Genomic DNA, 24,219 nt, shown 5'->3' on the forward strand with positions numbered 1-24,219 from the left:
GAAGTAGTAGTGCCATGATAACATAGTCTTCCATGAAGACTAATTAGTTCCATCTGCATTCAAAGCCTTTCCACGTGAATGTAACTGCTGCACTGTGAGCTCTGGTTCCTGTATTTTAACACTTCAACGGATTTTATTACTTATCTTCAGTTCTCAGGCATCCAGCAAATCTGATTCTTTTGTCATAAGTTCTCACTACCATTCCGTAATGAATTAGCAATAAGGAGGGAAGAATGGCGTGACTTGAAGAAAATTCCACATTTAATAAGCTGCTTCCTCAGTATATCTGTCATAAGTCGTGACATTGGTTCAAATTGCATACGAATTATAGCTAGTTTTTATATAGATTTTCCAAATATCCTTCTTTTTAAATGTCTAGTTCATCTGCAAGTATTATTCCCAGGAATTTTGTAGGTTTCTTCCTATACTTTCTACTGCATAAAGAATACCTCTCTGTTAGTTCTGACTTTTCCTCATTGATTATTATGAGCCTTTAAGGAACAAAGAAAAGCTGTGAAGGCCTTTTGCAGGCCATATTTTTCTCTACATTATAACTATTACCGAAACCAATGGAGCATATGAAAGAGAAGAAGAGCCCACACAAATAGAATAATAACTCCTTCAGTTTTTGAGAGGAGAGACTTCTGGAAGGTGTCACTAAATTATTTTTGTGATAAATTGCTTTTTTTTCTTGTGGCAGACCTCACATTTAGAACTATTTTTTAACCTTTGCGGTTACTACAGAGAAAGAAAGAAATTACTAGTTGCTGTTGATCAGAACGGGGGAACTAGTAAAGCTTACTTATCCAATAAAATACCCTGTCATTAAAATGGTAAATAACAATGGTGACTTTTTTTTTTTTTTTTAATATGAGCTTATCTGATTTTGCAAAGTCTACGAATTTCCTTTTTGTTAACTCACAACTATTGATGGAGAACGAAAAAGGTTTTTTTCTCTGTTTTTATTTCCAGATAGCTTTCAGTTAACATTTTTTTCTAGTGGTCACTTGTGAATCTTACAGTCTTATGGGACACACGGCAGGATTCTATGCAGTCCTATATACAGTAGTGTCATGGAATAGCTCTATCTAGAAACTTCTTCTGATAATAATACCTGAATTTTCGATGAGCCCAAATGAAGTGAAATTGCCCATTCTCTGCTCTAGTGAAGCCCACCTCCATTACTAAACAGAAAGGTGTCCCTCACACCCCGCTTTGCAACAGTCATTACACCAAACAGTTGTAATGGCATGCCACTGCTAGTAAAAGCTCATGCAAGCTGCCTTTGCCAAATTACCCAAAGCAATTTGTTTGTTAGCTGCTATACAGTACACCACCATCTTAATGTGAATTTTCTCCTCTTAGCCAAAATCTGTATTTTAAGAATGCTGTCCAGCACAGAGAGTAAATTCCAAATAACGGACAAGCTGTTGTGCTATTAGATTCTTCAAGTACTATGACCCAGAAATTAAAGGTCTGATTAAATTCTCCACAAAAGTTGTATATCACTGATTAATAAGTCTTAACTTTTATCAAGGACTTGTTAATCACATATTTTGTAACTTCTGCCCCAAGTAATTTAAAATTTTCTTACACTTTGACTCAGAAATGTTCAGTAACATTTTTTCTTCCATCTGACTTCAAAAACTAGGAAAGGAAACTAAATATAAAACAAAAACACACTCTGGAGTGAAAATGTTAACTGCATTCAGTGAGTTCACTAATAACTGCAGTTACCATAGCATAGGCTCACTTATGTTTGGTGAATCTTTCCTGTCTAAAAATGTAAACGATCCTTTTATATTACTAACTGGAAACAGGTGAATAGTTACTTACCACCTGAATAACTTATACTCTAGTAAGCTTCTCCAGTAAACATTTAGGCCTTTATTCTCCTTTCATGTCTCTTATGGATATAATCTCACTTATTATACAGCTGCAGCTGACTTAAACCTTTAAAAATTAGACTATAAAGTCAGACCCTTCATTTGCTTTATTGTAGTATTTGAATAGCACCTTTTTAGGAAAAAAAGTCAAATGGAAACTTTCAGAGAATAAGAGGGTATTATTTCAGACCTATAAGCCCCTGGTATTAATGCATTATTCCTTTACCTGCGTGATGTATTTGCATGGAAAGACAGAGAGCTGGAAATTCTTGGTACTGACTGTTATCTCTTTTTTTCAAAAATCTGCATAGGAATTTTCCTTGCAAAAATAACTCAATCACAGCAAGCTGTGGAATGTATGAAGGAGCAAAATGGTAACTAGCTGTTATCCTAGAGATCAGGAACAAACACTACTGGTCCAAAGGTGAAGCAAACAGCAAGAACAGTGTAATATGTATTACATTTACAGGCATGACTCTGATTCTCAATTGTTCTTCAGTCATCAGGGTTTTATGGAACATTGTATTTGTTCATCTTTCTAGAGTAGAGGCATCAGACATCTTGGAAGAGTGAAACGTGAATAGTCAGTAAGGACTAAATGCAAAGAAGCTTTTAAGTTTTGCCATCTGGTTTGCATAGCCTATGTTTATGTCTAGAAACTGTCCAAATCATAATGTATATAATTGTGTTTATTTAAATTGGCACTGAACTTTAAAAAGAATAATGGATCAAGTGTCTTTTTTCTTAAATCAAGTTTGAATGCAAGCAACAAGTATATATCACTTTTTTCCCCAGACCATGAGAATTCAGGAAAGATAAGAAATGGAGGGTAAGCTTCATTATCAGTCAAGAGTGATGACTGGAAGACACTCTAAAATCTAAAGTGAAACTATACGATATATGTAGCCACCAAGACTGAGGTTTTCCCAAAGAAGTGGATGAAACAAGGATGTAGATGTTTCTGATATTAGTACAAGATATGCTTTACATTCAGTGATTGTTTTAAAAATTGAAACAATGAATCAATCGAGTCAATACAAATACATACGCCTTTTGGACTTTTTATATTAGTATAAACATTACATTGTTATTAAGAGAGCTTGTAACAGTGCTACAAAGGTTTCTGTGTGATTGTAATGTAATATCCTTAATGGTTACACTACAAAACCCAGAAAATGAACACCTACAGGCTATGAACACCTGTAGGTGAACACCACACTAAGGCTGTTGTGGTATCATTTGGTTAAGCTGTGCCATAGTGAACCATTTAAATTTTAAAAACATTGTTTCTCATCTAAAAGCAATTCAGTTTATCCCATCAGTGCTAACTGAATCAGCTGAACTGTTCATGCAGTCAGATACCCACCATCTAGTACCACCTACGATCAAATGCAGATTGAACATAGTGGCATGGTGTGTTTTGCACCAGTTTATACCTCAAATTGCCACAGAAGCAATACGGGCTTCAGGGTTTCACAGGCTGGACTTTCATTTTGTTTCCTAATTCTCTGCTTTACTAATCACAGAGATAAATTGTGACTGTCATACAGATAGGTTCTTTCAATGCTCTTACTGACAGGCAGCAGCATTGCTGCTCTCACAAAGATCATTAAAGCCCTTCACAAGGTTTTCAACTATGCTTCTTAGCTCTGAATTTCTTTTTTTGTTTTCATCTCCACAAAGACACCAATCAGAATGGAGGAGCTACTAGAAAGTATAAAGTATTACATTTTGGTCGCATCTTGAACTGAGAAATGGACAAAGGGAGACACCGGTTCTGTTTTTATCTGAATAAATGGACAGATACTGAAACAGAAAATCCTATGTCCTATAAACTCTTTTTTACACAACAGGAGACTTCCAAACCATAGGAGCAAAACACTAGCAGGAAAAGTCAAAGGATTTATTCAGACATTAATGGGTATATATTACCTGCACCAGTAGTAGATATGTGTTTGGGCTTGCTGCGTGCTCCATCACCTTTTGTTGTATAGGCTGTCACAGTGAAGGAGTATGTAGTTTCAGGCTGAAGCCCAGAAATTATCATTTCCTAAGATGAAATAAAACAAGAACGATTTATTAAAAAATTATAATTTTCCAGGAGATCATGGAATGCTTCAGACAACCCGTGTATATATTATGTACAGTGCACACACTTCTGTGCTACTGGCAGTGACAGCAAGCATTTGAGAGCACAAACACACTGTCCTGTGTGAAATGCTTCATAACGCAAGGTGTTTCACTCTAACAATAAAAGACAGCACATTTCTAAGTAGCATGCCTCAGGTAGCTTAAGGCACAAGGCCAAAGGCTTAGTGGTGTGAACAGTGAATAAGGCCATCTGAAATACCTTGCCTGAGGAATACTACTACCGTTGTGAAAGGCATGCAAATGTAGATATGAGAAACTCTGTTTAACTTAGTCATTTACAGGACACCATTGATATAGTTATAAAATGCCTAGTAAGAAGAGTGTTGCATTTGCATCCGCACTTTGTAAGTAATGATGATTTAGCTGAACAAGACAGCCTCGTTACTTTCATAACACTTTCTTTGAAACCTGTGTCACTGGTTGGATTGAATATCTAAACACCCCAAAGGACTTCTGAAACAACTCACTCTTCAGGTCTAAAAGACCATTACCTGAAACACCATTAAAAATCTGGTCAGAGAATAAATCTGAAAGCCCTCAAAGAGATGACAGCAGCTACAAAACAGGTAGCTTTTAAGCTAGTAGAAGTGAATGGGAGCAAGATCAAACTCAAAGTGTCAAAGCAAGTGGAATCTTTTTACACATGCATATGCACACACACAGAAGATGGTGAAGGGCCAGCCACCTGAAATGGACTCACAACACGCTGTAAGGGCAGCCAGAGGAATTTAAGCCTTGACACTCACAATATAAATAAATCTTATACGTAAATATAAAAGGAAAGTATTTGGAGGCCATGGACTGGCCCAAAGTTCTCCACTCATCAGCTTCTGGTTTGTATCCACTGGACTACTCTCATGCATTTCCACATGCCTGAATGGATTTACACTAAATTTCACTGCTGCCAGAGAGATGGTATACTTATGTGTCTAGAATAAACAGCAACTGTGCAATCACACATCCCTCAGATACAACAACCATGAAACTTAATATAAAAATTATGGGTCAGACTATCCACAGTAAATAGATTTTCCAAGATAGTGGGTATGAGCTTAGTACAGATGTGATTAGAATTCACCATTGTATTTACAGTCAATTGTTAGCAATATAGAAATAATAAGGTAATGATCAGAGTGAGTGGGCAAAATATAGCTCAAACAAAATAAAAACACATTAAAAAAGCCTACAAACCCCCCCTCTCCTTAGACTCTATCTCAGAATTGAATTGACCCTAAAGGCCAAAATCAGTAAGACAAACTTGTCATCTTTCATAAGGAAACTGTACCTGATATTAGCAGAATAAAATTGTAAAAGGAAAAATAAAATTCCCATCCTTTTAAACAGTGAAAAAGGTATTAGCCTCATCTAAAACAAACAGTACTTCACGGTGTAAGATATATGACTGCATGTAGTGTTGTCATTTAAAAGTGTGATTGGGATACAGTAAATACCATTACCTAGGCATAAACACTATAGGGCATTTGGCTTTCCTAACAGCATACAAAATACATTTATCAAATTACCAGAAAGAAAGCACAACTAACTTCAACTTTCAGGGACACAAAAAACATAAGCCTTAAAATGAATACAGAAGAATCTGACTATTGCTACACAAATCTGAACCACTTTTACTTTACTTTTCTAACACCTTCTTGTAAAGAGGAAATTGTGAGGCAAAATTAGTGACAGTCATCAAAAAGAAGAAAATACAAACCAGATCTGTACATTTCGTATCATGCTACACGCCAGAACAAGCAAGCAACAGTAACCCCCACTCTTCCTGGGAAAAGGGGAAAGAAAAAACAAACAAAAAAAAAAAGATAAAAAAAGTGCTGTAAGGGAAAAACCTTCCGTGTTAGGAGCATGCGTTTTTGCACATGACAGAAAAAAAAAATCTAAACTGAACAAAACTTGAAGAAATAAAAGGAGGCTACAAGCAAACTAGCAAAAACAACAAAAAAAATCCCAAACCCAACACACAGTTTTTCTGGCCAGTCAAAAACTACTCACATGTTCAGTAGTATCGTCATATTCCCACTGATTGAGAGTAAAGAATGTTGGAAGGAAAAACAAAAGAAATGAAGAGATTTGTAGCCTGGTTGAGGTAGTATTTTCTTCTTAATAGTAAAATAAATAAGAAAGATGTCTGGAAAAATCATGTACAATTTGAACAGAATGTGTAGAATCACATAGAATTTGGTTAATGAAATCAGGCCAGCCATTTTTAATCAATTTCCTAAAAACCAGACACTTCTCTTTCCTTGAAAGAGGAAAGAAGTCATGAATCCTCTTGTACCATGTACTAACATTTTATAATAGAATGCATTAGTAAAAGCTATCAAGGCAGAATTAAAGGCTACCTGGTTTATTTAATCTCTTTACTAGGCTATATGCTTGAGTTTCCTACATGAATTCAATGTCTTAGTTAAATTAATAGCAGGATTTTTTAAGCTTGAAACCTAACCACACTGATCTTTTACCATCAAGGTCTTCAACCTGCACAAACCCTGATCACGTGTATCATACAAGTACGATAGGTTGGAAGGAGTGGCAGGAGGAGAAAGAAGGTGACTATTCAGAGTGAATTAATGACAGACAGGCAGGTCAAAGCCAAACTTGGCAAGAAAAGAAATACAACTTTTGCCTTTATGATATTTGGCATCCAATATCACATCTAGTCTCCAATTTCTGACCTTCTAGTGTTTAAAAATATTTTAAACTACTACCACGCAGAGGTTGAAAGTGAAAATCTGTGCAAGGAATGGGAGAACTAAAGTGCAGTAGCATCTTCTTTTCCATCTCCTCTACCATTTCCTATTCCCTTCCCACCTCTCCACCTGTTTCCAACTTTCCACTGAATTTAACCTGTAAGAACACCATGTTTTGCAAAACAGGTAAGTAAGTACATATATATAGATAGATAGACTGGCAGGTAAACCTGCAACAAAGACCTCCAGGATCAGAGACAATACTTTGACAATGGGGTCATCAGCAACATGCAGGTATAGGAGACCTGTTCTCAAAAAAGGATATCTGCAGAGCCGAAACTAAGAACTAAGACTGGAAGAAGAAACAAAAGAAGCCAAAAAAATGTTTATTTATTCACTTAAAATGCTTAAGAGGCAAATTTAACCCTTTACTTATTGCTAGGTTGATAATTATTGTTTCTAGTCATTCCAGTCGTAAATTGAGAGCTAGGAGTGATAGGTGTGTTCTTGGTAGTAGGTTCAATGTAGGATGATTCTTCCAGGAGCTTTGGAAATCTTCAGTTTTACAGAGCACTAGTGTATTCTAACTAGTAAAATCCTATTCTTAGAAGTTTTTTAAAGCTGATGAGATCATGTCTTATAATTTAGAAAACAGATGGGAAATTTTGTAATGTAAGTAACCCCATACCTATTTAAACTAAGCTCCTTAGTTTATTGATACACAGTTATTGATATAAATAATGAAAAGTACAAATACCTCAGTGATTTCTAAATTTGCACTAATAATTTCCTGTGAAACGTGTGGTGAGGTGGATACCACACTAATGACAGAAATACTGTAATAATGGGCTAACACAGGCTTCTAATGATTCTAGGTTCTCCACTGAAGCAAAGAAATATTGGGTTAGTGGATCAGGCAGTGCACAGTTTGCTACATTGACTGTGACCTGGCTCAGATCTACCTGATGATTTAAAACTTCAGAGCACAGGTATAGAGTGAAGTCCCCAGGTTTAAGGGAGCCAGCAGTATGACACAGCTTAGCATTTAGTTGCACACCTATACAGAAAAGGGTGCCTGGGTTTGGCCCAAGAACCTTTAAATGTCAATATTCTGAAAAAAGTTTTTAAAGTAGAGATAAAAAATGTTAGCTGGTAGGCTGAAATATAGAAAGAAGAAAACAGGCAGTTCTGCATAGCTCTCCAGTACACAAAATGTTTTACACAGTGACCTAGGAAAGAGCATGAATTGCCCTAATTACCTGTGCATCAGCCAGCATGATGTCCTTCAGCATGGGCTGACCCTTTGGCTCTCCGTTTTCCATCCTCACGTAGTGGACCTGGTATCCTCGGATCTGACCATGCTGCTTATTGGGTACAGGTGAGCGCCATGACACTTTAACAGCAGTAGAGTTGACAGCCTCTACCTCGACTTTGCGAGGAGGACCACTAGGAACTGGAACAACATCATTGGACAGAAGAGAATTACAGGCATCTGTCCCACCCATGTCTTTTCTTTTTTTTTTTTTTTTTAAAAGGGCAGACTCACTATGTTTTCGCTGAAGAATACAAATTGTTCAACAAATGAAAATGTTCAACCAATCTGCTCTACCTTTCAGTGAAAAGATCAAAAAACATGACTGATGCAAAAAAATGGAAGAAAAAAGAGTATTAGAGAAATAGAAAAACATGTAAAAATGTACAAAAGCCAAGGAAGATGCTTTGAGATTCAAAGCATTATAGTACAAAGACATATTATAATCATTGAAATAATAGTAATACTGCTAATAATAAAAACGCAAAAGATTTCAAAAAAGTTTCCCTTATTTTCGTTTGCTAAGTTCTTTGGGTTTGTGGTTGTTTGTTTTTTTTTTCCCCCAGTAGTATAAAAAGGGTGCTGCTAACAGGGCTGTCTTCTGTCACTTTCAAGTATGGAAGAAAAGAAAATGTGTGGAGCATCAGTTTTCCAAGATCAAAAACAAAACTCAAAATAAAAACCCCAAAAACAAGCCAAAAAACCCAAATAAAAAAGCATAACATGGAACAAGAAAGCAGTTAAAAATAATAATTAAAAAAACAATAACAAAACTTGAAAAAAAGTTCACAGACATAAGTGTTTAAAAATAAAAATGACTGTAAAATCAAGAAAAAGGCAGAAATATTTTCTCCGGAGAGTTATTTTTATGTTAAAGGAAGAGCAAGAAGGATATGGATGGGCTCAGAGGGGCAGCAGATTAATGACACTCACAAAAAGGTACTTTCTGTTAAAAAAAAAAAAATACCAAGTATAAAAATGGTGTAGAAAGGACAAGTCTTTGAGAAAAAAAACTCAAAGGGTGATAAAATCTGTGATTTGGGAAAAGAGAGGAGCAGAAAAAAATACTGTTAGGCTATACAAAAGACAGCAGATCGACAGAGAGTCATAGATGCGCAAACTGATGTAGTGGAGGCAACATACCATCTTCATCTGTCCGAATCAATACTGCTAAGCTCTCTGGGCCAGGTCCAACATCAGTGTGGGCAGTCACAGAGATCCGGTACTCAGTCCATTTTTCCAGGTGTTCCAAAAGGTATTGATTACTGTCCGAGGAAATTCCCAAAATTTCATGGGGCTTGACATCTTCTCCATCAATGCCAATGTACTTGATGGAGTACTCAGTGATAATGCCGTTCTGCTTTTCCACCGGTGGAGGATTCCAACTTACCAAAATGCTAGTGGAGCTGGGGCTTGTGCAACTAATGTCTTGAGGAGGAGCTGATGGCTCTAATTTCAGTAGTGGGTTAAAGGAGGATTTGAGTGAAAGGATAGGAGTGATTGAAAAAAATGAACAAAAGAAAAAATAAAAATAAATAAAAGACAACCAAATGAAAATAAACCAAACAAAGTAGAAACTTAAAAAAGCAAAGCGTCAGATAATCATATGCACCTTGGCTTATTAACATGAGGAAACTGAAAATGAATAGACCAACTAAATGGTGAAAAAGGATGCAGGGGAAATACATGAAAATGAAACCTCAAAATAATATTACCTACCTGTAATTAAAATTCTTCTTGAAATAAAACAAAAACGTGACACTTCTATGACTACTGACCTATCTTTATAATCACTGCAATTAGTGCAAGCTATAATATTTAAAATTACTCGTGACATGTATTTACTTACAAATTTGGACAAATCCCCTTCAAGTGGATTTACTTTCTTTGAGAAAAATTCTCTTTTTACAGAACTCCTAAACACTTGCAATAATTGCTATAAATTGCTCCATAAATTGCCATTTTTGTAGCCTCCCCACTCTCATAAACAAATTATTATTTTTTCAGGTTTTGTTTATAACTGAGTCTGCCTGGCACAAGTCAACTGCAAATTGTGTTTAAATGGAAAGCATTTACTGAAACATTTATTGTAGCCAACATACTAGGAGCATGCAGTCAATAGAAGACAAAGAAAGTCTTAGTCAAAGATTTACCTACCAGGAAAAAGTGACAGGCTTGTTGATTCTGACTGTAACTTGTACTTACCCTAGATCAGCTGTCAGTTTTATTTTTTTAACTCCTCTTGGAGACACCTTTGCTAGCAAAGAATTAAATCCTACCAGTAATATAGGTAACTTCTACAGGAAAAAAAAATCTACCCCCGCACAACATGTCAAGAAATCAAGTATTAATTTTACAAAGAGAGTTCACAGGCTCAGCACACCAGAACAGTGAGACTCTGACTTTGATTTGTCTCTCATCACCAGCACCAATCTTCCAGAGTGAAAGTGCTCACCTTTACTGATTTGTACTCAAAGGAATCTGTTAGCATATTTATCTTCTCAGGGCTCCAGAAAATTTAAGCATATACGTCACTCCATTGCTTTCATTGAGGCAGTTCAAGTACTGAAAGTTAGGTATGCATTTATGTGCTTAAATGGACTTTGACTTAGCAAAGTCTAGTCTTATTAACTGAGATCATCCAGAGCACCAGAAAGGGAGTCATAGTTCAAATTCACTGGCAGAAGTAGCGAACGTGGCCTCTTTTCTATTTCTGCCTCTGCTCTTGTAAGGAAAACATAAATTTTGGGTGCAAGATCTTTATGGTGCACTTCACCCCCTCTTCTTCCTTCCCCCCCCATCCACCCCCCGCCCCCTTCCTTCCCATTTCTTAAGGGAAAAAAGAAACAAGTGGATTTCTGGCACTTAGACTAGGCACATCAAACAAAATTAAAGCAACAGAGAAGGCCTAGGACCCTGCTGTGACCTGCTGCATTTACACATGTATCTTTCAGTTCCCTACAGCTCTTCTACAGGGATCAATGGCTTTTCACTCAGTATGGTACACTGATCTTCTGAAGGGAAAACAGGAGGGAACGCACCAGCATTTCAACTAACTAGAAGAGTTGGATGGGGGGACAGATGAGAATGATCACATTTGGGTTTTTGTTTTTTTTTTTTTTTCTTTTTTTAAGGATAATTCAGTAAACAACTACTCAAAACACGTTGGTCCTCTTGTACCATTGACTTGTGCAGGAATTAAAATACAAGTGAAATGTCCCTTAAGAATCTTATGTGTAAAGAAATAAATCCCTGTAGCATTCTCCTGGAACCAAGATGAAAGGCAATAGTGTATTCTGCTGAATATTGCTAATAAAGTAATAAAGGTTTATTAATTTTTAATCCATCATACTCTGAAAATGCAAAATATTGCATTTATGTAACTAAGGATAATCTGTAGGCTACTTGTGTAACCAGTTTTATTAATGCATATGCATTTTTCTTAAAATACTCAATTTCTGCAGAAAAGACTTTACAATGTTTTCAGCAAATAACCAGAGTCTGCCCACTGAAATCAACTGGATTTTCCCACTATCTGAAGACATAAGGGTGAAAAAAGCATAACGTATTCTTATATTCAAGAAGGGAAAAATGGCAATGTGCTTATATATGGAATGTTAAACCTTGGCCCCTAGATGTTTATTTTACATGTAGCCTAAAAAATCATCACCCAATATAAGATAATGAGCATTCTAAATAGCTGAAATGGCTCCCAGAATAAATAAATACCTTTTCTTCATCATATTATTGATTCTGGATTACTAAAATTAAGAAGTGCCTTGCCACTATCTGTACAATAGTCATGTGTTATATAATAATCTTTTATGGTTATTCCAAATGCCTTAGAAATGCTTCAGAAGCACATTTATCTTTGGTTAAAGGTCTGCAGCACTGTATCTCTAGTCACACTAATTACTATTAATATATAACTGTAACAAAGAATGTTGGTGTAATCACATCTGCCATGACTGCAAATTAAAAAGCCCTGTGTCAGCTGAGAATCTGCATTTTCTGTTTAGAATAATATTACTTTAAGAAAAAGGCCATGTAATTTAAAACAAATACAAATAGAATGCCACTAATTTTTAAAATGGCACAGTGTAATGCAAACTGTCAGGAAAGCATAACTTATCAGGCAAGAGTAGCACTTCCAGACAACATCTTCGAACATCTGATTGTTTTAATTAGGTCTTAATTTAAATATTTAAAAAATGTATATATATTAATCCTGACAAATTTTTGCATCTCATTTGCATACAAATGTAATGAGTTTCATGACATTGTTTCCATACGCATCTAGTGAGAAAATAATTTTTCTACTGGTGTAAAAAATGACTTAACATCATAAAAAGCCTAGATTAGAAAAATAGAACTTGAAATCATAACAATTAGCTACTACAGAAGAACAGTTAAGAGGAAATTTTTGGTTCAGTCTGAAATATTCAACCTGTCCCACTCTACAAATTTTTTGTACTTCAGGGAGATGCTGCAAGAACGTCCCCATGTTACAGGAAATCTGCAGACTGGGCAGGTGGAATTTTATGGGTGGAGGATTGTTATTAATGTAGATCTATTACATCATAAAACATTTTATGCTATTGTAATATAAAATCAAATATTATTATGACAGCATAATATCGTTTCCTTAGACACTGGTTTACAGGTTTTTTTCTGAAACTATGAAGAGCCACTCATATATTAAGCTGATCACAACACATCTTCAAAAATACACATTTTAAGCATTCTTTTGCTGTGCTAAGCACCATGAATGCTCTATTTTAATCATTTTTCCTTTTTCTCTATTGCTGCCTCTCTGGGCTACAGAGATTCATCTCCTTCAGAAATACAAGACAAAGGAATAAATTTATCAAGGAAAGACACCTACTTGACTGCATGGTTCTCGCTGAGATTTCTGCTGTTGAAGCACCCAGGCCTTGCGGAGAACGTGCAGCTAGACGGAATAAATACAAGCTGTTTGGCCTTAAGCCTTGTAGGCGATAAGACGTTGTAGGTTCAGTGGAAACCCGTTGCTGAAAGTAGGTAATAAGAGGATGTCTTGATTAATATTCAGAGACTCTGAATTCCATATGTTGCCTATAGAAGAAGTGCTTTTATACTCTGATGATAAACCCACTGAGAACAATTTAAGTTCAAGAAAATAAATCTGAACGAAACCAAACTAAACCAGAGCAAAAATGAATACATTACTTTTGACAAACACATATTAAGGAACACTATTTTTTAAAGTCGACAGCTTAATGGGTGAAACTCAGAGCTAGAAATATTGTTTGACTGTTTGAGGAAGTAGTAGCTGTGTACAAAGTATAAAAAGGCTTTTCGGACAATAACACATGAACAAAGCCTTACCTGTAGTTACTTCTTACGACAATGAACTACAGGGTTTTATAATGTGAGTAATCTTGGGTTTAACCTTGTACTTAAATTTGTGTTCAAATTATTAAGAAACAAATTCTTCCACAGGGTAACTTACTAAAGAGGGGCCTGCATCCTTTTTGGAGGTGAAATACAGATCTGGCACCCTTCAACAGTATAAGCTTATGCATTCACAGTATATGTGTGAAGCTGCCATAAACATAAGCTCAGTGGAAGCATCAGAAATGAGTTCACGATGTAGGAGAAATCAATGAGGCTGACACTCTCCTGCTGCCTTCTGAGACTGCTGGCTTCTTTCGTTTATCTGGGACACTTGGCAATATCACATGGTTTCCATATCAGAAGAACAGTTTATTCTAAAGTCTACAGTACTAATGCCACAGAGGCCCTCAAACTGAAAAGTCTTTAAGAAATATTGCTACAGAAAAAGTCCATAGCTTGTTTTTACCTTTAAAAAAACCCCATATTTTCTTCTCAAGTATTATTGAAAGATCAGAGAAGCTTGAGACTTCTCTCACATGGTGGCAGAAAGAAACAGAAATTCTCTAAGGCTGAAAATAGACTCCAAAGTCCATGTGTAAGTGCAAAAAATCTTACTGAGTCCATAACATGCACCCAGACCCCTCTGCTTTGTTGAGGAACAGGCTTGCAGAGGCATGATCAGTGTCTGAAACTGGATGCAACTTTTGTGGATGACTCGTTGCAAACAACAGTGGAGCTCCACTGGCTGCTATCAACAGCATTTTCTGCTGTTTACATGCTCTCAGTCTATCGTTAGGCTGACTGCTGGGTTTAACAAACTGTTAAACATCAAGGCATTTGTACTAAAGAAAGTTACTAATCTATCAATTCTAAACCATTGCAGCATTTTAAGTCTGATTCATTAAAGAGTATTTAAAGGATCTATAGCCTTTCACTTACCTCTTCCCCGTGTTCTCCATCTTTGTAAACCAGTTCATAGCTGGAAATGGTATCAGAGCGTGGAGGAGTCCAAGAAAGTAATATACTCGTTTCAGACTCAGGTTCCGCTTTGAAGTTCAATGGCTGACCAGGCACTAAAGAAAGAGTTGAGCAGTGTTACCAATTGTTTATTTGGCTCGTTCAACGCTTATCTTTCAAAATGTTTGGACTATTAAACGAATATTTCACACAATATTAGTTTTATTGAACTTACTGAACTTAAATTGACTAACTGTACTATGAAAGAAATTAATCTGAGCTCAGAAAAAGAATACTGATATATTTAACTCACACATTACAAATTACCAAGGATTTCAAATAAATCCTTCACAGTGTAAATAAGGCACACAGAACTGAAATGCAATTGAAAACAAGCCTGGTGACGAACATCAGCAATCTAATAACCTATGTGCGAAATGGCAAATATTTCTCTTTATGGGGAGAAAAAGGATTGGAGTAATTATCTATTTTTCTGAAAGAGGTCTGGCATATAAAGAGAACGCTTCCTGGGTACTGCAAAGTGCAAATGGCAAAAGACCACAAAGCACAGGGGGCAATTACAGGAAATATCAACAAAGTATTTTTTGAAAGAAATACTTCTAATTTTATCCTCTTAAAACTGAATGGATTTGAAATTAAGGTGGAGAGAGTGGGATAACTGGATAATTCCTAACTTTGAAACAGATTCTGAAATGCCACTACATCAAACTTCAATATGGTAAATCTATAGCACAGTTGTACAACTGCATTTAGTAGGTGGACATTGCAATATTTTAGGTTATCTGCTTCAAAACACTCCTGAGTAACAAGACAACAGCTGCAGATTTGCCTCCTGTTGAACATGGCTTAAAGCAGATGTGGAGCCCCACTGCAGGCTTGCCAAAACTTAATAATAAAATCTGGAGTCTAGGCAGCTATTTGGTAGTGTTTGTTTTGCTACAGGTTGTTCCAAATGTATGTCATAAAACTCAGTGTGTACCTGGTTGTAGGCATTTTGTTTGCTTCATCTGACAAAAAGATAAAAACTGGTAAAACTGATCTTTGGAAAAAAATATTTCCTTCCATTTCTATCAAAGGATAGGGAAAAAAATTATTTTGGCAAGGTAACTGAGCAGCATGGTTGGAGTTACGAAATCACCTTTGCCTGATCAGGGAAGGTCAAACAGCAGCTTACATTATGTGTCACGCTATCCATCTTGTGTTTGATATCTCTATCAGTGACTGGGAGACAGGGATGGAGGGCACATGTTTCAGGTTTGTAGATGACATCATGCTTGGGGGGGGACAGTCAACACACTCGAGGGCCAGGCTGCTGTTCAGAGGGAGCAGGAAAGCGGGGATGAATGGGCCGAGGGTTCCCCATGGAGTACAGTAAGCCCTGTCCTGGGAAGGCAGAGCCCTGCGGGGATGCAGGCCAGGGCTGATAGGGCCAGGGAGCATCTGTGGGGGGGTGGCCTTGGTGGGCAGCAAGCAGAGCTGGTGCCAGCATGTGCCCAGGTAGCAACAAGGGCCAGTGATGCCTGCGGTGGTGTGAGCAGGAGGCCATCCCAAGAGCCAGGGGAGGGCAGGGACTAGCCCCTCTGCTCACTGCCTGTCAGATCACATCTGGTTACTGCATTGCATTCTCAGCAATAAGGCTCTGGGCTGGGGCCCTTCCCCTGTGAGGAGAGGCTGCAAGACGGGCTGGTTCAATGGGGGAAGGGACAGCTTTGGGGGCACCCAGCAGCATCCCAGGCACCGATAGGAGGAACAGAGGAGACACAGTCGGGCTCTTCACAGGGGTGTGTGGTGGGAGGGCAAGAGGCAGCGGCACAGGCTGAAACACAAGAGGGTCAGGCTAGGGATAAAGTAGAAGCCTTTTCCCCATGAGGGCAGCCCAGCAGTGGGTCCAAGGAGGATCAACTGTATCCACCCTTGGGGGGTTTTATGCCTCAACTGGGTGAAGCCCTGAGCAGCTTAGTCTGACCATACAGCTGAGCTTGCTCTGGGCAGGGGCCTTGCTCTAGGCTGGAGACCTTCCCAGAAGATCACCCTGCCAGCCTGAATCACCCCGTGATGCTATGATCTGAGCTTAATGTATGGATACATGAACTGCAGAACATAGCCAGGAAGTAATAGTAAACAACCAGTCAAGTGAGCCACACGAAGGCTGGTACCATCCATTATGATAAATATGGCAGCAGTTGGAGAACAAAGGGTATTTCCTGTCTCTCTACACATTTTAAGACCCTCATCCTCCAAGCATTCCTTTCAAAAACAATCCTTTATGGTCTTAGGTCTGCAATTCTCTATCATTTTATAAGACAAGTTGATGGTTAACTGGACTTTCACAAAAGCTGTTTATCAAAATAATACCTTGCTGCAAAATTCAGTATACTCTCATATTTTTAACCACAGTTCGGCAACTCTGAAGCTGAAAACACTGACAGAGAAAGAGGTGACAGGGAAATCTGCATTAATCCAAACAGAAAAGATGGAGAAGAAACAAAACAAAAAGAAAATAACAGAAACTAAACGAGCTTTATTGCTCATAAACTGGTAGGGAAGCCAAGGCTTAAGCCTAAGAAAAAGTACCATATAAGAAAGTGGAACAATAGCTTTTAATTTATTTAGAATTTATGCCTGGAACATACAACATCAGTTCAGAAAATTCTTCAGTGGCACATGGAAACTAAGCCAGGCTGGAGAAGCTGACAGAACTGGTCTCCTTCAGAGATGAAAAAACTGAGGGAAACCAGAAAATCTATGTAAGTTGACTTTATACTCTTGGAGTGTTTTTAATTACACAGATCAAATCTGACTTTCCATGTTAGTGCTATATATGGTCACCTCACTGAATGGGGACTTTTTGCATGATCATTCTCTCAATATTGTCTTTTCTGCTTTGAGGTCAATGTGCTGTACAAACACACATTAAACCCCATAATTTCCCTGTGCACCAAGTATACCTCTTCCTATTTCTCGCTTGTAAACATGACATAACTTAGGTAGCAAACATGATGAAACACTACAATGCAGTAACAAAACAAAGAACAAGTTTGTTGTTTCATCATCATGAATCATCATCATCACAACAAAAAAAGTCCAGAATTGCTGTTCAAAACTTCCACGCTTCTGGTTGCCTACTCCTCCACGCTTATTGCTGGACAATCACAGATCGCTAGACCTGGTCCTGCATATGTGGTTCTATGTCCATCCCTGATTCAAGTGCCAGAACAGAATCGTAAAATGGGATTGCAAATTGGAAGGGCACTACATAGCTCCTCAGCCGGTTGAGGTAACAAAAAAAACATTCAGGGCTCTCCTGGGTTTGCAAGTGATGCTGGAAAGAGAGGAGAGTCTCCAGGATAGAAAGGGGCCCATGACATTGCTAGGGTTAAATCCATACCTAGGACAAAACTCAGTAAGTTCAATTAGGAATTGGTTTTGGACAGGACAGTAGACCTATCAAGAGAATTTACAATCAGTTGGGGATTGAAAGGGACCAAGAAATCATACTTCTGCTTGCTCTGGAAGAAGCACGAAGCTCTATAGAGAAGCTCTTACAATTGAAGTTAATGTGTTCTGGAGTTTTTGTTTTGTAAAACAATACTTGCACTTCTTGAAATACCAAAATCTCATGGAATATAATTAAAAAATAAAACAGGTAATGTACTAAATATATGTGTATCCTGCTCTCTGTCTTTTTGCTACAACAGAAATAACCTCTTCAAATGAGGCTGAGGATAGCTGAGGCTTGCAGTTCGGCAGTATCAAACACAAAACCACTGTATTCAAAATAATTAACTACAATACATTTTAAATGTCTAAAAAGCATAGCACATTTTGTGAAATATAACTAGAAAACCATAAATCACTTTCTTAAGATAATATGTGTAACTGATGTTCAGGGAGCCCCCAGAATAAAATAAGTATGTTGGTCAGCCTTAAAGACAGAATTACTAGAGAACACAGTGAAGAGATTAATTAATTCTGTCTCCACTCTATTTCTACAGTGTAGTAGGAGTTTTCTTAAAATTATTTCAAGCTGCGTTCTTCCATACTTGAGTGATAAAAGTGAAGTGCGCAGATTTCCAGTGCTCATCCACGTATTTGCAAAATTCAGAATTCTGATTAGAAAAAAAATCAGATTTATTTTTAAAAAAAATCCCATAGCCATACCCTATTCTGTGTTCTAACCAGAAGAAAGAGAGGAAGATTAAAAGCTAGAAGAATCACTGTGTGAGGGTAAGACCCTCAATATTGGTCTCATCATGTTAGCATTTAAATGGAGTAAACACAGAGACTGAGGCACTTAACAGAAGTTAACTGTGCTTTGAGAGCACAGGGGTTATTCAAAAGCTGAAATATTGTTTCCTATCTGACCAGAAATGTTCCTTAAGGGGATTTTTGTCACTTAAAAAACATCCTGCACCCCACCTCAGCTCCAAATAATTCTCCTTCTACCTACTTCCTTGCATAACGGTTGAGTTTCCAGCTTAGTGTTCTCAAACCTCCCCTTGTGGAAGTCCATTTCCACTAAATGCTTTGCTAGGAGACTAGTACTGTGGAGTTTCAGAGACATGAGGTTTCCTCGTTCGTGTGTTCATGAAAAAATTTGAAATATCTGGCAAAGTAGCTAGCTTGCTACAACACAAAACTGTATTTCCTTGTTACAGACTGCCTTCCTCTGAATTTCTAACAATAAGAACTCCATAACCATTAACTCATTCCCCTTAAGCTAAGGCGCTGTTTATGTGCCCTGGAAGTCAGATACTTGACCTTCTCATTACTGTCCTTTTCTATATGTTCAAAAGATTAGCCTTTTATAACTGTAATAATCCTTAGTCTTCAAACCACTGTTAACTCTTGGTTTAAAATTAACAGTATGTTTTATATCGTAAGTTCTTGTTTAAAGAAGCATATGTTTACAGGTACATATTAATCTCCTAGAATATTTTTTCTCTCCCTCCAAAAATCCACTACCCCACCCTCGTGTATCTCCTACTCTCACCTCTTTCTTCCTAAGCTCAGAATAAAAACCAGACTCTCTGAATTCCTTCAGTAGCTAGCCTCTCTTTGCACATTAAAACCAAACCAGACCAAACCAGACCAAACCAAACCAAACAAATCCAAATCCAAATCCAGACATGCAGTTTAAAGCTCAAGAACTTTCCTGGAACACACAGGTTAAAGTCTGTTGCTCAGAGAGTATATGTACTTCTGACCAGTTTAAGCAAAGAAAGTAAATATGAGAAGATACAGAAGTGTGTCGTGGGTAGCAAAATGGAGACAAACCCACAGAGCTTTTGTCTTCTAGTCAAGTAAAGAAGGACGAGTATCACACTAAAGCTTATACCAGTATTTCTTTACTCTAAAATTTGGTATTAGTAAGTAAATTCACCTAAATAATACACTGGTCTTGACTCCATCCTCATCAGAAGCAAATCCGTTGACACAAAATGCAGAATAAGGATTTTCTTAGGTGTAGCTTTTGGAATTGATATTCCCTTATTCAAAAGGTTCAGCTCTACAGCTGTTTTCTGACTCCTTAATTTCTTAAAATTGTGTCTTTTTACATTAAAGAAAATACTGCTGAAAACAACTGGGCAATAGGACGTGGCTTTTCCTTAAAATGCTTAAGTAGAATACTGAAACACAAAACTGTACATAAAACTTTTTTAAAGTTTTTTTTTTTTTAATGTTTCGTTTTCTGAAAAATGCTTCCTTCTCTTCCCCTTGAACTACCTTCTCCTAGTTAATATTTTAATTAGAAACCTAATTTTCACTATCAGCAGAGTTTCGGCTGAGCTGCAAAGTGAGAAGCCACTCATACAGCCATTTCAAAAGAACAATTCTGCTGCACTAAGAAAGCAAAGATTCTTGTAAACAGGCTTTTTAAAAAAAAATATTCATTTTTTATAATCTCTCTACAAAGATCAGCATACACATAAGGGAGGAAAGCTTTGAAGGAAACCCAGCTAACAGAGCCTGTAAGTCACAGCTGTCAATCAGATTTTGTTGTATATATACTCTAATATCCCCAAGTAAGCATACGGGTTATGCTACATATTTACAGTGGCAGGCTTATTTGTTTCAAAAAAAAGGAAAAAAAATCAATCAAAATGTAATCACCACCCCATTCCCACTTTTACTCTTTTACATATGTTTCCATTAAATCCATTTCCGCTGTTTTGGTTCTTTATAATTCATTATATTTATCTGGATGAGTTTCAGCTTGAGAGAGACTTAAACCAAACCAATCATATTCAGATTTAGATTACAGCAAATCTGGAAGAGAAGAGCAAGGAGGGTATTTTATTCTGCAGTGTTCACTGAAGGGAAATGGCTGGATAGAAATATGGGAGGATCTTAGTTTTTAAACACACCCTGAACTGGAGAACTGAACTAGACTTTCTTAGCTATTTTTCTCTTTTATGACTTAAATTGTTCATATTTCAAGCACAAGTATCAGTGCTTAAAAATCCTCCTTTTAGGTTTTCTTTGGATTTTTAACATATCCACAAATAAACAATGTCAACTCTGTTACGACGTTGAAAACATGTATTGAGAATCCCTCCTGCACTGTTAACGTTGTCATAATTTCTTCAGATTGCAACAGTAATCGGAAACAGACGCTCACGTTTAATGGCAAGTTCTACAAAGGTTTTAATAAACAGAGCTTTTCTGAAGTTACCTCAGTAAGTAATGTAATTTGGGCTTGTCCAGCTGAGCCTCAGTGCTCGTTATTTCAATCACTTCATCCTTCTCTGGGGAAGCCACTAAAAAAATCTTACTAATCTAAAAGGTTTACAGTTCTAAGTGAAAACACAGAGAAGGAGCTCACTAAACCTGCTTCTTTAAAAGCTTTTTGCACACGGATTCAAAAAGAAGTCAGATGTCACTATAAAAACTAGTCCTTGAAAAAAGTTACAACTACCAAAATTAAACTAAGGTGTACAAATTTCCATCTGCATGTGCATACAGACATATTTTAATATACCAGTAGAAGATCTAAGTAAGTTAATTTAGTAACTTCTTAGCTGAGATAGTGCAAAAGGTAACACCTACACCTTTGTGTAATACAACATTTAGAAAGGTTCCAGGACAATACTTCAACTTCTGTTCTTCATTAAATGCATGTTGGTAAAATGCAGAAGTAAAAGGTGGATGAAACATAACTGTCTTCAGTTACACTTTAGAGATATATTTTTAAGAATTTGAGGGATGCTAAATTCTTGAACGGGAAACCTTCCAGTACTAAAAAGTTCAAGTAGTATTATATAATATTTCCAGGCAATCACTGGCCTACAGTAATACTTCATGCAGCGTTCTCTAAACCACTAGACAAAGGGAGCTTTTATTTCTTACAGCTACAGTAAAACACTTTCTGTAGTGTAGCTCCACCAGAGCTTCTTGCTTTTGATTTCATAAAAATTCTTTGCAATGTTTTCCACTATGCGTGCTTGTCCTTTGCTAATAAAGCTAAGTCATGGACCTAAAACTCCTGTACAGAAACAAAACAACTCAGCTGCAAACTTAAAACAAGAAAATGGTGACCCTGTGGTATGCACTTTGTAGGGGCACGTTGTATTTGATTTATAAATCCAAAGTGTACAGAACTGCTTGCCTGAACCTGCACAAAGGTTTGGTTTTTTTTCTTTTTAATGTTTTCATGTTTCATGTGTTTTCAGAAACTTACCAACTATTTGAATACATGTTCAGTACACACACATTTAAAATTTCCAAAAGCAAGATTCACTAGAATGAAGTAGCATAAGGAAACCACACGCCACGTAAACAAAACTCACCAACACAGGTAACTCCTCAAAGAAAGCTGTGAATAACTACTTCACAAACACTTCTGGTGCACAGAGCACTGCCAAATAGAAGCCATAACATTTGCCCACCTCCAGAATGAAGGTCTCCCTGAGACTTCAGTTAAATTTCAGTTAAGCTTCTTGAGATTGATGAAAGAAGAAATGAAACCATGAGAGGATAATTTCCTCCCTTCAATGATAGCTTGCACTGTGGAATTGAGAAAAGGTTATCTGCAAAAGCTGCCTGAATAAACTTGCTATCCTTGAGAGGAAGTTTTTTTCAACATTTTAAACTCAAATTCTCTCCCTGCAAGATTTCTGCATGCATTTTAAGTTTTTCACACAAATTCTGTTCATTGCTAGTTTACCTCCTGTTTGAGTGATGACTTGAATGTCACTGGAAAGTGGTCCATCCCCAACAGAAGTAAAAGCAAGAACCTTCACAGAGTATGTTTTCTGGGGTACCAGATTCCCAATAGTGGTAATATGACTGTCAGCCACATTGTGCTTCATCCAGCTGTTGACATGTTGAGTGGGGTCCATGGTGTAATAAACTCTGTAACCTTGTATTTGTCCATTAGGTTCCTCAGGTTCTTCCCACTGTACCAAAATGGTGGTAGAGCTCAACATACGGGCCTGCACATTGCGTGGTGCACTTGAGGGTGCTTGCTCTGAAGTCCTTGTTGACACAGGCTCACTAGGTGGCCCTCGCCCAATGTTATTTACTGCAACTACCCGAAATTCATACTCTGAGTATGGGCTTAGGCCAGCCACGCTATAGCGTGTTGTGGCCACCCCATCAATTTCTTTATATGGCTCCTCAGAGTTTTTGGGTTTGTGTTGGATTATGTAGTAAGAGACTGGCTCAGGGTTTCCAGAATCCCAAGTCAAAGTTATGCTTGTCGCTGTGCTTTCTGTCACCACAGGTGTTCCAGGAGGTTTGGGTAAAGCTAAAGAGAAATGCCAAAAAATACAGTTAGCACTATGCAACTGTAGACATTGATTATTACAATAAGCACCTTAAAAAACAAAACAAACAACAACAACAAAAACAAAGCAGAAAGACTGGAATGGAAAGAAGGTGTGATCTGTTCAGAGCAAGCTTCTGGCAGTTATGATTTACTCCAGAAATCAGAAAATCTTCAAGTTTTGTAGTGTAAGGTTTATTCAACATAAAGATACTGACTTTTGTAATAGATCCCATGAACATATGTAGAAGAGGAATCTTATAGACAGACAGTGCACCATTACAGTATATTTTCATATGTTTTTGGAACCTCTAGTTTCCAGTTACTCAATACACCCAGCAACTCTAAAATTCAAATGACTGGTTCTTAAAGGCTCCTGCTTCTGACAAGTATGCGCAAGATTATAAGATCCTTTATTTACTTTAAATGAAAGCTGGGAGCTAGACACAGGAGAATAAGGGAGTATTATGATTTAACTTACTTATTAGTATTATTGCCTTCTAAATCTGTATTATTGCCTTCTAGATCTGTATTTTGCCTTATGCCAGTGACTGGGTGGAATATTTACCCCCTTGATTTATGAGGGTAAGAGGCTTTTAGTGCATTTCAGTGCAACATATTTACCTAGAATATGGCAATGAATGAAAGAAAAGACTGAACTATGTCCAAATATATGTGCTTGGGATATACCTTTGACAGTTATCTGTGCTATTGCTTCTATAACACCAAGAGTAGACATAGCAACACAAGTATAGTTTGCAGACTGTCTGACATCATTAAGCTCAAGGACATTCCTCCCTATTGGCATATCATCCTCAGGTGTCAAATCTTCTGCTCCTAGCATCCATTTCACATATGGCATTGGTGACCCCACCGCAACACACGTGATATTTACACTCCCGCCAGGCATGATCTCATGATTGGTGGGGGGGATAGAGAACCTCGGTGGGACCCGTCGAACTGGAACAAAACACAAAAAAAGGTAATAACATATACAAAAAAAGAAACTTGTCTTGCATATGGACTACATGCAGTGTACAG

At 37.3% G+C, this 24,219-nt stretch overlaps 1 protein-coding gene across 7 annotated transcripts in view; it reads right to left on the bottom strand.

The window, feature by feature from the left end:
• PTPRD (protein tyrosine phosphatase receptor type D) overlaps positions 1–24,219 on the bottom strand; it is a 444,998-nt gene that overhangs the window by 110,652 nt on the left and 310,127 nt on the right. For 5 of the 7 annotated variants that reach the window (XM_064437711.1, XM_064437712.1, XM_064437709.1 and 2 more), the window contains 7 exons: positions 23,869–24,138; positions 22,579–23,160; positions 14,373–14,506; positions 12,943–13,087; positions 9,201–9,506; positions 8,005–8,198; positions 3,819–3,936 (listed from right to left, as the gene is read on the bottom strand). In XM_064437711.1, the coding sequence (XP_064293781.1) occupies positions 3,819–3,936; positions 8,005–8,198; positions 9,201–9,506; positions 12,943–13,087; positions 14,373–14,506; positions 22,579–23,160; positions 23,869–24,138 (1,749 nt within the window). Of the gene's footprint in view, positions 1–3,818; positions 3,937–6,047; positions 6,075–8,004; positions 8,199–9,200; positions 9,507–12,942; positions 13,088–14,372; positions 14,507–22,578; positions 23,161–23,868; positions 24,139–24,219 lie in introns of all 7 variants that reach the window. The other 2 variants (XM_064437716.1, XM_064437715.1) reach the window with 2 other exon arrangements.

The sequence above is a fragment of the Phalacrocorax carbo genome, chromosome Z (genome assembly GCF_963921805.1).
Source record: "Phalacrocorax carbo chromosome Z, bPhaCar2.1, whole genome shotgun sequence".
NCBI classification, from domain to species: domain Eukaryota; kingdom Metazoa; phylum Chordata; class Aves; order Suliformes; family Phalacrocoracidae; genus Phalacrocorax; species Phalacrocorax carbo.